This window comes from Vitis vinifera, chromosome 17, assembly GCF_030704535.1.
Source record: "Vitis vinifera cultivar Pinot Noir 40024 chromosome 17, ASM3070453v1".
Classification (NCBI taxonomy): Eukaryota; Viridiplantae; Streptophyta; class Magnoliopsida; order Vitales; family Vitaceae; genus Vitis; species Vitis vinifera.
Genome location: NC_081821.1, coordinates 1405419 through 1419399, shown reverse-complemented (window position 1 = coordinate 1419399; position 13981 = coordinate 1405419). Strand labels below are relative to the sequence as shown.

Below are 13981 nucleotides of genomic sequence, written 5' to 3'. Positions count from 1 at the left end.
CATTAAAATTATGGTCACCCTCACTAGTGTACCTCTCCCACGTGCCAATCTGCCCCAAGAGCGTGGGCTGAGATAGAAAGAGGAGTGCTTTTTGGACTTGGGGCCGACAAACTAGGCCTACCATAAAGTGAATCACTCTTCAAAAAAAGAGGGTCCCCTGAACCAAACAGTCCCCCTCCTCCGCACGTGCGAGTGTAATTATTACACAAACACACACCATCCTCCCCCTCATCTTCATAAAAAGAAAAAGTCCTTTGTTAAAATAATCACTTCATTCACATCACAACACCCAAAAAAGACCTCTTCATTCCCAAATAACTCTATCCGTTATACTTCCATACCTGGCTCCACTATAACGGAATTTGCCCACTTTGACTGAAATACCCATGTGGGGTTCGGGTTCAAGGGGTCGCAGATGTCATGGGTATTTTGGTAATTTTGTATTTTTGCTGGAAAATTGGTGGTTCACCTAGAGGAATTTGCCCGCTTGATTGAAATGCCCATGTGGGCTTGGAGTCATGGGGCGGGAGGGGGTGAGAATGTTTTGGTAATTTTATGATTTTTGCAAAAAATGGGTAGTTTCCCTGTAGTGGAATTTACCTAGATTGGAAGGGAGAAGATAAGGTTATTTTGGTAATTTGACCAATTTCGAGAAAAAAATGGGTAGTTTGGTAAATGGGGATGTCAGGGTTGTTTTTATATATAGGCAGGCAGCAGTGCCCTCACCACCTTGTTTGTAGTACTACCACTCATCAGCCCTGAATGGAGGAGGATGATCAGAAGGAGCTGCAGCTGCTGCCCAGTCCACACTCCATGGCTTCTTCCTCCCGGATGTCCGGCAGGCCATCCGATTCATCGTTGAGGTATCGGGGGATCGGTGGCGATCCCTTTGAAGGGCCTGGACTTGACCTGCAGTTGTCCATCAGTCTGAGGCCTATCCGTCCCCCACCGGAGTATGTCCTGGCAGGGCAGATTTGTGAGTATGGGGATGTCAAGCAGGAGGCGAGCTGTGTCGACGCGTTGAAGTGGCAGGCTGCAGAGCAAATTCGGTTAGCAGCAATGGAGAAGGCCTATGCTGAGCGTGTGAGGGAGCTTACCAGGCGGGAGATGGAGTTAGCACAGTCTGAATTTGCCCGGGCGAGGCACATGTGGGAGAGAGCTCATGAGGAGGTGGAGAAGGCCGAGAAAATGAAGGAGAAGGCGATGCGGCGGATAGATTCTACGTGCATGGAGATCACCTGCCAGGCCTGCCGCCAAAGGTTCCGGCCTTAATGCTCAGTAGAAGTGAACAACAAGGCCCTTCAACAGAACTTGGTTCCAGAATCCAACTTGTTGATGAGTTTGCTGGTTGAGTATTGGATTCCTGCAATTTCAACAAAAGGAAAAAGAAAAGACAAACGACACAATAAAGTGGCGATGCCCCGGTTTTTTCCAGTGCATGATTTATGGGTTGAGAGGATGAACTAATAATTCATTTTCGAATAAAACTGAAGAACATATAATGAGACTTTGTCTGTACTACTATTAGCTGGTGCCTGCAGCTTTCTATTATTCCACAAAACAACTATCACCTTGGCAGAAATTAGGAGCCAGCTTCAGCAATTATATCTCTGAATCTCTGTCAAACAGTCCTGCAAAAATTTCAATATACAGACTGTTAGCACGGGCCTTTTCAAAATTCACTACAAGAATCCATCCCAAAAGCCATCAACCTCTGTTCATTCAACCTTAATTTCTGCGATCTAGGGGTCTTAAAGTTACAGCAGTTTTACATACTTTACGGGAAAGACACAAAAGCCAGGTCTTCATTCATTACAGTTTGGTACTGCTGAGTCTCCAGCAGTGGAATCCGTTTCCCTTTCTCCTTTCAAGCATTGTTTTCGATCAAATTTTGTAGACCCAGAAGGGAATCAGAAGCTCCCGAGTCAACTGAATTGCCTGACTGCTGTACATGATTAGCTGACTCAGCACGGAGAGCCCAGAATCAAACCGTTCACTGAAAAGATTCTCCGAGTAGATTATTATCAATCAAATGCCATCACAACAATTATCCATTTATGTCAGGTACTTGGAATTTATCGGTTCCTAAGAACTCTTAAGAAATATTAAAAGCAATCCAAGTTGACTAGCTCCCATATGTTATCTGTTGACTTGAAGCAAGATCCCCAAATCAACCAGTTCTGAAAAATGATTCTCCTAATTGAAGATCATGAATCAACTACTGACAAACAAACATACATAGATCTATATTTAGAAGCCTATCAATTTCCTAGAATTTTTGGTGGCTGGAAAATTGTGCAAGGTGGCCGCCAGCCATGCATAGCCTTTCAATTCCAATCAGAATACAGAATCAACATAGTCTCTGGCTACAACTCAAACTTGGGGGTTTCAACTCAGAACCTTTGTGTGCTACAGCAGGGAAATTAGCTGGAACAAAACCAGCAGGTGATCAAAATAGTATTGTTAAGTTTTCTTGGGGCCTCTCAACTTCAGATTGTTAGGAAGTAAACAAGACACAAATATCCAATTTTAAGAAGAGTTACCGAGGGTTTTTATTTTCATCTGCTGTAGATGCTCCGCACTCATAACATCGCCTCAATGAGTCAAACCTGCAGAAACAGGGTCAAGTTCAGAAACTTGATGCCATAGAAAAGGCAAATGAATCAGAACAAAAAGCAACCAGTTCACCAACAAGAAGACGAGATAGCTGTATCCACTTGTATTCAACTTCTTAACTTTTGCTCATCAGAAACCAAACACCCACTATCCATGTCTGGGATCCAACACAAAAGAAACATTTTTAGATAGGATGACTCTACTAAAAGCATCAGTCAGAGCAGTGAATAGTGCCCCTTTCAAGATGTCGCAAGAATGGAATTTGCTTGATTTGTCAGCGACCTCCACACACGTTACTCAAATACAGGTAATCTTTCAAGGGTAGCTTCAATAATACACTGATTTGATTCTTTGATGAGGTCAAGACATAATCTAGTGGGGGCAAATGAATATAAAGTTTCAAAATTAGGCCCTCCTGATAAGTACAGATACAAACAGTGAGGGAAGCATGGAGAAGAAAAAGATGTCTTGATTACGAAAACTATTATTGCCCAATCCATTATTTGATTGCAGGAATCTTCTGGGGTGGTAAACCTAATTAAGGATCCAACAAATACTTCCTTTATTTCTTCCTAACCACTTATGTTCTTGCTAATGCCACCAACTATGCTGTCATGGCTTCAAGAAGATGTCAAAACCACCCTTTACAAATTGGCAAAACTACAATGTTTTTCCTCTAGAGTCCACAAATAAGCAATGTTTATGATACATAGTGACCAGATGATGTCCTTTCTAGTTTTTTACACCAATTGTTGTAAAGGTATCTTCAAAAGGAGCTGCGGAAAGTTGCAATATTTCAATACTGAGTGTAGTTGTCCTAAAGAAACCAAAAGGGTGTTTACATTCAGTGCTCTCTGCTGAAAAGTAAGATGCCAATGATGAAAATTCACACCTTTGGACTGGTAACTTGACCCCAAAAAAAGCTTACTGAATGCATCTTGATTGAGTTGTAACATGACTTAACAATCATATTGATGATAAAATGTACTCCAGCAAGTGACCACTTGCACACTAGATTCCTTGTTTTAATCTTTTATTTGGATACATGCAGAGAAATACAAGAACCATCAATTCTTTCAGAAAATCGGAGAGCAAGATAAAGATGTAGGACATACTTGCCGAGTAATCATCAAAGAGGTCATTATGACAAAACCTTAACATTTGTCTTTTCGTATTGTCCACATACGATTGTCTGGAGATACTGTATGTCCAATTGCATTTGATGTAGATGCGTTAGATTCATATATCTTGCACCAAGATCTATGCTACATGAACACTTTCAACTGAGTGAAGCTCGCATGTCAAACACAATGAGACATGGGATGGATATGGGACACTAGTCTGAGGTACCTACTGTTGGATATGAAACAATTTGGAGTCCCTGACAAAGGGAAACGGGGAACACATTCCTAGTTCACTAAAGATCCTTGGTATGCCTTCTCAATCTGTTTCTCACTTCCTTAATCTGTTTCTTACTTACAGTTAAATTTCAAAATGAGTGAAACCCCCATGACTAGCAATCTCACATAGATAGAATCTCCATTTTTCACCCTATAAATTTGACAAAAAAAAAGTGCTTTGATGCTTTTGTCGTACCAGTGTCCTAAGATTCGAGGGTTAGACAAATCCAACACCTAGAGACATGTCCACACTCAAGACATGAACCCAAGTCCATGTAACATACACTAAGATGAACTGTAGATAGGAATATCTCTTATCCAATTATCATGTAAGAGTGAATGGAAGCATATATTTATTAGTTTCCTAAAGTCACGTGCTTGTCAAAATCACATAGATAAGGAGGAGCAAATTGCATCCATAAATATGATGACTAATATGAGTTACACTGCAAAAGCATTATATGATAGCACAAACTCGGTCTATTTCTACATCATGTTAAGGATAAACTAGGCCAGCTGAGTCCCAATAATCTTTCTATCTTTAGATATTAGGAGCTGAGGTCTGTTATCATCTAGAGGATAGTGCCATTCCTTTACAGTTCAAAGTTAGCGATTAGAAATTGGAATTAGCAGTGGGGCACTAGAAGAACTAAGAGGGACAAAAAGTAGTGGGGTTTGTTGTGCCATGTGAGGATTCACTTAGTTTCAATTGTATATGTTACTCACTGAGCCTGGGGAAGGTAAATTTTCTACAAACAATTATACTGCTAGTCATCCATTTCTAGGTGAGAGAAGAGTGCAAGATATTGAAGGGTCAAGATTTTAAAGTTAAGGCGTCTCTGAACCAATCAATAGAAACGACAGGTCATGTTTGACGGTAGAGAAGTGAAGTTCATGGTGGGACTCGACTTGCATTTACACCATGTGGAATTGTGAATCATACCACAGCACTAGTAGATTTGGCTAACAATCAACCACAGGATATTTTATATCTCTTGACAAAAAGAGGCAATGGATAAAGAGATCTACCATGGATAACATATTTTAAAGTTTCTCAACTACAACTGGAATCAACAAAACTGATTGAAGGCCATACTAATCATAGAAGCGTCCCCCAGTTCTCCAGCCTTGAGTACAATACCACCAGTTAGAATGAACTTTGCCATTGACAGACCTTTTATGGAAGTTGGTACTGGTACAAAACAGCTTTGCCCCTAAAAGTGAGTGAGAAAAGAATTCTTTTCATCTGATTTTTTCTTTACATCTTTTTTTTAGATGCAGGAATGTTAAAAAGATGTCTTATATAATAGATGCTTTCTATATTCTTATCCTTATCAGTTCTCTTCTTTACCAAGGTGAATTTAGTGCGTATCACATGAAAAGGCTGAGAGTATGTTAACTATGTCTTTCATTATTTCCCAGTCTAATCAGTTAGCTACATGCAATCAATCAAGGCCAGTTTGAATAGATTGCAACAAAACCTAACACCAAAGGTCATTATCTCTGCTTCAGGCTGTAACCATTTCTTTAGTAGCATGGTATTCCATGCCAGAGTCCCATTTCTGGAATCATGTCACTTTTGTAAAGAAAAACAGAATATAATCAATTTCTGAATAGTGAATGTGGATCAATTCGCTGGCAACATATTCATTTTCAAGATCATGAGGAAAAAAAATTTGCTTCAGAATACATTTTAACAAGTCTAGGTGTTTAAGGCCTCTCAGAATCCCTCAATTCCTATGTGGTTTTAGTAAGTAGAGGTATTATGTTTTAATACCATCACATACCTAAAACTTTGCAAAGGCTCAGCCACAACTACCAGTTTCAGAAACAAGCATGATAAACAACATGGAAGATAAAAGCAGGGAACACCACCTTAAAATATATGGAAAACATGATTTATGAAACTGGTCAAAAGACAACCATTTCTTCTGATGGATTCCAATTCTGTAACAATCAAGAATAGAAGATTGTACCAGTAACTACAGATCAACCCATGAGAATACTTTTATGGAGAACTCCAGCAAGCCAGTGAAGAAGGGTGAGATGAATATGACTTATTGAGAGGGATTCCATTATCAGCATCACAAAAAGACCAGAACCCACCTTGAGTCACCACCCCACAACAAACCAACCCCCACCCTCCAAAAAAAAAAAAAAAAAAAAAAGGAAAAAAAATCAACATAATTGTGATTTGATTTCATCCAAATTCTTCGGACACTTCAAAACATAAGAATGAAGAGTAAAACACATTTGGATGATTAAATCGAGATCTGGACTAACAAAATCCTTGGGATGGTTATATTAACATTTGATGTTCCAACAAAATCAGCATAATAGAAACACTATAGATGCAATATCAGTACAGCCAAATAATTTCCTAAAAGTTTAACCCACCATTGTATATCATGCCCCTCCCTCATGTGAGGGGGACTGGTCCATAGGCAAACAAATTAAGGATGACTTCCTTTGAGTTTGAATCCGGGCTCAATAAATTGTAGATGAGGCTCTCATGCCAAGTTGAACAACCGATTTTCCTAAAAGCTTAAGCCATTAGAATTTGGACCCATGATGCATATCATATTCTCTAACAATTTTTATATACAATAATAGCAATGCCATTCTCTAATAATTGGTGAAGCAATATTTGAAATCCATTTTTGGTATGATTTACATAGGGAAAGCATAATTTAGTCAATGAACTGAAATTCCCAGCTAAAGTACCGAGTTCCCTTACTAGTATTAAAGTTAAAACTTTACGTGATCACATATAGGGTTTCATTAAATTGGTATTGCATATTATAACACAGACTATAGGGTTTCATTTAGCCCAGTTAGGATTCAATTCAGCAAATTATCAAAGGGACAGGCAAGTAACAAGGATCGATTCTTATTGAATAGCCCCCTAATGTATAAAAATTTAAATCCTATAACATTTCAATATTGGTGTTTACAAAGAAGGGACAGTGACCAGAGAAAGGTCAAACACATATATATACATCTACCAGCATATGGATATTTTGTGGAGAAATTCATGAAAACTAAACAACCAGAGCAGAGGAAAACAGAGTTTTCTTTGGTAATATTGAGGCGACCAAAGGTTGCAAGAACAGGGCTTGCTATGCTCATTTTGATGTAGTTCAGTTTGGCAGTCATAATTTTCTCGAGAAAATATGAGAGAAAGTATGAAAGCTGGAGATTGGACCTGACCAATGCCCTTAGAACCAGAAATCTTCGGGAAATTTGAATTGGTTTGCTTCCATTTTTCGCGAGAAAGACGTTAGGGTTTTGATTCCTTCAGCAGGAAAAAGAAGGAATTGGGAGAGACGATCGAAATCCAAAGGCGGAGTCGGAGGCAGAACGAACGACATCGTCTTAAGAAACGGAGAAAGTATGTGCCAACCGGAGAAACCAGGGTGAGGTTGGTTTCTTTTACTTCCACCACTGCAATTAACATTAATGTCATGTTTTGGACGGTTGGAATGTGAATAGAGAATGAGGATAAAAATGGAAAATTGAAAATATTTTAAATTTTTTTCTAATTTAATGACGCTTTCTCAAATTTTAAAAATTAAAAATAAATAAATACATTTTTATTTATTATATAAAAATTCTTATATATATATATATATATATATATATATATATATATATATTTTTGTAAATAAAAAAACAGAAAGTCAATTCCACGCCACCGCTTAAGAATTCTCACGGTACTTATGAATTAGTTCCAACTTCTAATTTCTAATCCTCAATAAGAAACGGAGAAAATCCCAGGCTGGTAAGAAACGGAAAAACCAGAACGCTGCGTTGCAGTGCAAAACGGCGCGTTTTGGCAGTTGGAGCCATAAAAACGAGAAAAGGAGAAGCCCCTTGCAAGGTCTTGTTGTCCGTATAACAATGGCGGGAATCGGGAACCCTAAACCTAATCTCAACAGCGACACTGCGAAGAAGATGGCGAAGAAGAAGAAGAGTAATAATGGAGAGTTCGAGTTCTGCAAGGTCTGCAATCTCAATCACAACCAAGGGCGGCGCCACAACTACTTCCCAAACCACACAAAGTCTCTCTCCTCCTTCCTTTCCAGGTTTCTCTCCAAACTTTCCGACGTCCGTTTCTCTCTGAAAGACCCTAGCCCTCTTCGCCCCGAACACGCTTCTCGGAACCGACTCTGGTGCATCTTCTGCGATGCCGACATCGACGAGCTCGGAAGCTCATTCGCTTGGTAGTGAATTCTTCGTTCTTTTTTAGTTTTTCTGGATTTGGTTGCTAGGAGAAGGTGTTTGTGGATTGATTTAGAGAAATAGATAGATAATTCAGTTCACTGATGCACTGTTTATGTTTGATTGTGTTAAGTGGCGCTTCTGGAAATCTCGGTTGGTTTATGTTTCCTATATTTTCTTAGCTACCAAACAGAAGGTTATGTTTATGGCTTTTGCTCACAATTTGTGATTTGAATGCTGTGATCAGTAACAATGCAATTAATCACTTGGCGAGTTTGGATCATTTGAAGAATCTGAAGAGTTTTCTGTGGAAACATGGAGGTGGAATGGATCGGGTGGATTCTTTTAGGGTTTCCGAGGCAGACCTTGCTAAGGTATATAGTCTTAAAAGGTTTTTTTTTTTTTTAGATTTATGGTCAGTTACTTCTTGTTGAATACTTTTCCATGGTATTTTAAAACCAAAGCAGCATCTTGGAGATCACTTGGAGTTGTTTTTCCAAGCTAATCAACATGATCAACGATGATATCTAAGATTGTGTAAAAGATGGTCATAATTGCTCCAGGTTGCTTCTCTTAGATCATAATTTGTCTAGCTTAGGTTGCTAATGCCTCTGAAAATAATGTTTTTCATTGATCAAAGAAACTTGTAGTCAAAATTTCCTAGGTTATGTTCTATTTAAGTTGGGAAGACCAACATTGCCGAGGGAGATTTTTATTTGAATGCTCAGGTTATATTCTTTATGAGATGAGAAAACCTGTTTACCCTTAAGGTGAATATTTAAATACAGTAACAGTGTGATACATGTTTGTGATGTGTTTTTAAAATAACATTATTGTGAATTCTTGACAATTATGTTGATATAAATATCCATTTGCATTGGATGGTAGTGCTCTTTTATTTCTGCTATTGAAGAAACACATTTCTTTAGTACTTGTAAGCTTTGTTTGGAAGAGTTTATCAAATCCTAAAAAGTAGCATTTGAAGGTTAAACACAATTTTTAGGAGTATTTGGACAGAACTCTCAACCATGGGCCTCACAATTCTCAACATGATTTTCCTCGATGGAATAGAGTAAGGCCTTTTCCTTTTCTTTTCTTGGGCTTCCATGAAGGCCTCTCTTCCACAAGGAATAAAGTTAGGCCTTCTCCTAACTGTTGATGCAGTCTCCAAAGTCCGCTATTCTGCCGGGAATAGAGTAAGGATTTTACCATTGCTCCCCTAAGTCTGCTATTCTGATGGGAATAGAGTAAGGACTTAACCATTGCTCCCTCAAAGGCTGCTATTCATACCAATGAATATAATAAAGGTCTTCTCCCCTTCTTTGCTTCCCTTTTACTGACTTGATGTACCCTAACAACCTGTTCCCCCATATGGAGCTCGCATCGTAGTAGAACTACAGGTACCCAGTCCCCAAATCCTTTCAGATGGGTTTTCCATGTACCGACAATCGCCTTTTAAGTTCCTTGCTCCCCAGTAGCCGCTGTACGCACCAATCCCTTAGGGTTGACACTACCACCAGCTTCCAACTGCCAATGACCACCTTCTTGTACTCATGTTCCGTCCAATAATAGCTCACCTTCTTTCCACGTGTCTTGGTGGTAAGCCCCACTTGAAATTCCCTCCCCTCATATTGGGAGTGTTAATGGACAAGGATTGGATTTGCGATTTCCAAAAACATATATGCTAATTACTTCTACTTTTACTTCTTTTACTACTAAACATACAAGTTAATTGCTATTCTAAACAATGCTTTATCATAATTATTGCTCTATATGTGCGTGTGTTTGGGTGTGTTTTGTACTTGTATGATTCAAATTTTATCACTTCATTGTATCTTGTCATGAAATTCTCTTTCCCATATGTAACTCCTTTTCAGTTATTTATGAGCTGTCATTTGTTTGTCATTGTAGTGGGAGAAAAAGTGTAAGCTGTTGAAGAGCACGGATGCATCATCTAGTGAAGGATCTTGCAGGCCTTTACTTGGCCCTTCAAATGATATCCACAATGAACTCAACTATGAAAATATAAATAATTTTGACAAAAATGTAGTCTACTCTCTTGAATCAAGTCTTTCAAATGGTGTTATGCCTTTACAATATCATACAAATGAGATATATCAGGTATCTCATTCAGAATTCTTTGGAGTTCCAAAGGTTGGCTCTCTCCTACACGATGTTACCTCTTTTTGGCCTGCGGAGACACATTCTAGCACAGATTTATGGAACTTGAAGGATTTGACAGGTTCTTATGATTTGCTTTATTTCTTTTTTCTCAAATAAAGTTTTTGATTTTTTGATATTATGGTGAAGGTTCCTCCCATGGAACGAGAATACTAATATTCATCTTGTGCTTATATTTTGACCCAGTTCACAGGGAGAGCCAACCTCCTCTATGTAACAGTAAAAGATCATCAGCTGATTCCTATCTCAGTAATGGAGGGGTAAGTTTGCTCATCCACACATTTGTTCTCAATGGACTCTGTTGCTAATGGATTGATATTTAAATTTAAACTTTTGGAACCTCTTTTTGCAGTTTGTAAAATATTGCAGATTCTCCTCTCATATGAAATATATTATTTACTTACGGGTCAGTCATTTTGTTTGAGAATATGGACCTTAAAAAGATTGGAGTCTCCACCTACCTACAAAATATATGTGGCTTAATTAGTCTTCTTCTGTGGTTCAGTGTCTTCATTTTAATTCAAGTTAGTTTGTTTACTTACCTTTATTTTGTTTTCCTGCTGTAACCTCTGCTAATCATTCAAAGGTGAGCGGGTAAGTCTTTCACTTTTTCCTTGTTGAATGTATAGATTGCAGATGTCAAAATTTTCATGATTATGGTCTATTCTCAGTGTCAAAGAATTGAAATTGCTATTCTCCATGAAACTTTGGTACCAATCAAACTGTTCAGGTTTCTAGCATTTGTATTAGGCTTAAGCTCTTCTTATAGCTGAACGTCTGCATACAGAAATTTGGGGTGATTTTGTACAGCATTGCTCTATGCTCAGACATAGCTTTACTTTTCCCTTTTTGGTAATTTGTGTTGTATGTTGGTATCAAAGTAACTTGCTTTAGTACTGTTCAAGGTGCTCTCTTGCTTCTTGCATCATATGCCTTCTGTTTGGTACCAGTGTGTTTGTATGTTCAAGTTTGTCTTGTTTGGCATTAAGGATCTCTCAAAGCGTTTCTGTTTCTTCATGTATGTAATGTAGTTCAAATATTGGCAAACGTATGGTGTAATTTGTACAGGTGTATCAGGTGTGTCGGGATGAAAGAGTGGCTAATGGAGGGAGCAGTTCTCAGAGTATTCACCTTTAACCAATTCATTTAACTTTTTGTTTCTTAATTTTCACTTCTTCTCAAAACTAATTACCCTGATACCAGATGATACATCATTTGAGCGGCATATGTCCTTATGAATGAAGTTGTGGACATTGTCTGCAGTAAACTCATTTATGGTTGTCTGGGTAGCCTAGTGCAAGGGTGGATGATAGAGTGATGTTCTTTTGATGTGCATTCCTCTACTTGTGATTTTTCCCCAACAGGTTTGCAATATCTCACGCAAATATGTTCCAAGTCTCCTGAAGAAGCTGAAGGAAATGTGCATTCTGGTGCACCTCCTCCTTGGTTTGAAGCAACTGAAGGAAACAAGATCAATGTTCTGCAAAAACCAGGATTTGGTAGCCTCACTTCTCCAATCAACAAATCAGGAAAGTCCCATAAATTGAACCCCAAACGAGTGGGAGCTGCTTGGGCCGAAAGGAGAAAGATTGAGCTGGAGATGGAAAAGAGGGGGGAGATCGTCACCAGTAACTGTGATGTTAACTGGCTTCCCAATTTTGGTAGGGTTTGGCAATCAGGCAGCCGTAAGGAATCAAGGAAAGAATTTGAGACGGAGAAGCAGAAATTACCCAAGGTTGAAAATCAGTCTGATTTATCTATCAAGATTCAGCCTTATATCAGCAAAAGAATGGTAATTTCTACACCCCCATATGCTGTGTTGTAAGAGTTTTCAAGTTTCTTTATTTTTTTTCAGAGCAGTTTCTCATAATGATGGATGGAAATTCTACATATTTTTTAGATGGTTTGCATGTTTGTGTATGATCTGATGCCTTTTGTTGTGCAATCTATTATTTATCTGATGCAGTTCATGCAACTGCCATTTCTGAGTTGTCCAGATCACATTATCACATGTGATGCATCTATGCAAGAGGAAATTCTCCAATAAGTCCACTCTCCCAACTTTTTATAGGCTGAAAAAAATGACTCTGTAGGCACCCATTGACACACACCTCTGGGAAAGCAAAGTGGCTTGCCTTGTAGGTCACACCATTTATATTGACCTGATTTTTCTGTGTATATTTAACACCTTTTCAATTATGAATAGATATGTGAATGCTGTTGTGCAGTTATAGAGTTTCTCTATGGAATTTAAAGGTTGTCTTTGTCACAGTCCTCCAATGTATATGCTTGCGTTTATGGTTGCATTTACTTCTATTGGATGGTTCAGTAATACAGTCCTTTGTGTTGTTGCTAGATAATAATAACCTGGGACTGACTTCGGTTTGTTATTTACTTAGTAGTAAGAATGTTTCATGTCCAGCACTATTTAGTTTTTGTTTTCTCTCACATTAGAATTACTCCCAACTTTCTTTTGCCAACCTTCTGCATGTTCAGTATTTGATTAACATATTAGTGTGAGTTGGTATGCTTAGATAAAAGTATGTTACTACTGAATAATGAGAAACCATGTCTACTTAAGTAGCTACAGAGCTTGTCTCTAATGACTTTCTTTTTGTGTATTACTTTGGTTTATGTGAATGGAGTTGTGAACAAGATGTTTTATGTGAATTGACCTCCTAAAGCTTACATTTTTCCCTTTTATCCTTGCAGCGAAGAGATGTAAATGACTGATGGATACTGGTGTCACCTTTGCACTGAAGTTTTGTTTGGATATGTATGTTCCTCCAAGTCCTCTAACCATTAGAACCACCTGAGTCCTTTAACCTTCAGATTGAACAGTGATGCCTGAGTCTGTACATTCTTCTGCATTTTCCCCAAGTTGAGTTTGGAGTCATGTCCAGAAGCAGGGAGTAATCATAGTGTCAAAAATCAATCAGTCATCATTTGTAAGGCCATTTGCTGGGAAGATTGCTGCCAACTGATGTCTGTATTTTAATAATGACCAAGTGGGCATTTGGTTTCTCTCTAAAGCATTCATTTAGAATTTTCTTCCCATGTCATTTGTTTTGAGAACTTATTGAAGTAATGCTGAAGGGTGATTCATCCAACTAGATTAAATGAGTACCTTGACTGAGTTTCAACTGCCCCCATCAGTCGGGTTAGACATGTCATGATTCTAATGCCAAGGGTATGAAATGGATTAAATGTGGTTCATCAAAATTCAATTCATTGCCTGGGCCATGATGGGGCATCCCATCTCTGGCATTTCATACTCTGTACAGATTTGCCCTCATATTTTCCTGCATGTTCTGTTGCACATATTGGCAGATCTAGATATATTTGCATAACTTATCTTGCATTTACATAGGACATCCCAGCTGCACAGATTAAATGGAATGAAATACTAGTGAGTTCTTCATATTTATTTCTGTACACTATTATTTGGTTTTCCATTTGATGTATGATAGAAAAACTAGCTGAGTTTCGCCTCTGTGCATCAACAGCTGCCTATGCCTTCAGACTTTGAATCTGCACCTTTCATTTCTATACCAATATGTTCG

At 38.4% G+C, this 13981-nt stretch overlaps 2 protein-coding genes across 3 annotated transcripts; both read left to right on the top strand.

Moving 5' to 3' along the window:
* Positions 1-645: 645 nt before the first annotated feature.
* Positions 646-1521, top strand: LOC100242196 (uncharacterized). Its single transcript, XM_010665445.3, has one exon. It carries the CDS (start codon positions 763-765, stop codon positions 1270-1272), a length of 510 nt encoding a protein of 169 aa, XP_010663747.1. The 5' UTR covers positions 646-762; the 3' UTR covers positions 1273-1521.
* A 6360-nt stretch (positions 1522-7881) lies between these two features.
* On the top strand, positions 7882-13473 carry LOC100259305 (TITAN-like protein). 2 transcript variants are annotated; one of them, XM_059733912.1, is made up of 7 exons: positions 7882-8239; positions 8485-8611; positions 10149-10479; positions 10605-10678; positions 11496-11541; positions 11783-12210; positions 13131-13473. In XM_059733912.1, exons 1-7 carry the CDS (start codon positions 7917-7919, stop codon positions 13149-13151), a joined length of 1350 nt encoding a protein of 449 aa, XP_059589895.1. In that variant the 5' UTR covers positions 7882-7916; the 3' UTR covers positions 13152-13473. The 2 variants fall into 2 exon arrangements, with proteins under 2 accessions (XP_059589895.1, XP_059589894.1); XM_059733911.1 differs by having other exon boundaries at positions 11487-11541.
* Positions 13474-13981: the final 508 nt, after the last annotated feature.

Bases quoted from the DNA above. Each gene is read 5' to 3' on its own strand.
- LOC100242196 (XM_010665445.3), top strand. From the start codon at position 763: ATGGAGGAGGATGATCAGAAGGAGCTGCAGCTGCTGCCCAGTCCACAC.
- LOC100259305 (XM_059733911.1), top strand. From the start codon at position 7,917: ATGGCGGGAATCGGGAACCCTAAACCTAATCTCAACAGCGACACTGCG. The intron at 8,612-10,148 runs GTATATAGTCTT...TTGTCATTGTAG, and splicing joins CCGAGGCAGACCTTGCTAAG to TGGGAGAAAAAGTGTAAGCT. The intron at 12,211-13,130 runs GTAATTTCTACA...TTATCCTTGCAG, and splicing joins CTTATATCAGCAAAAGAATG to CGAAGAGATGTAAATGACTG.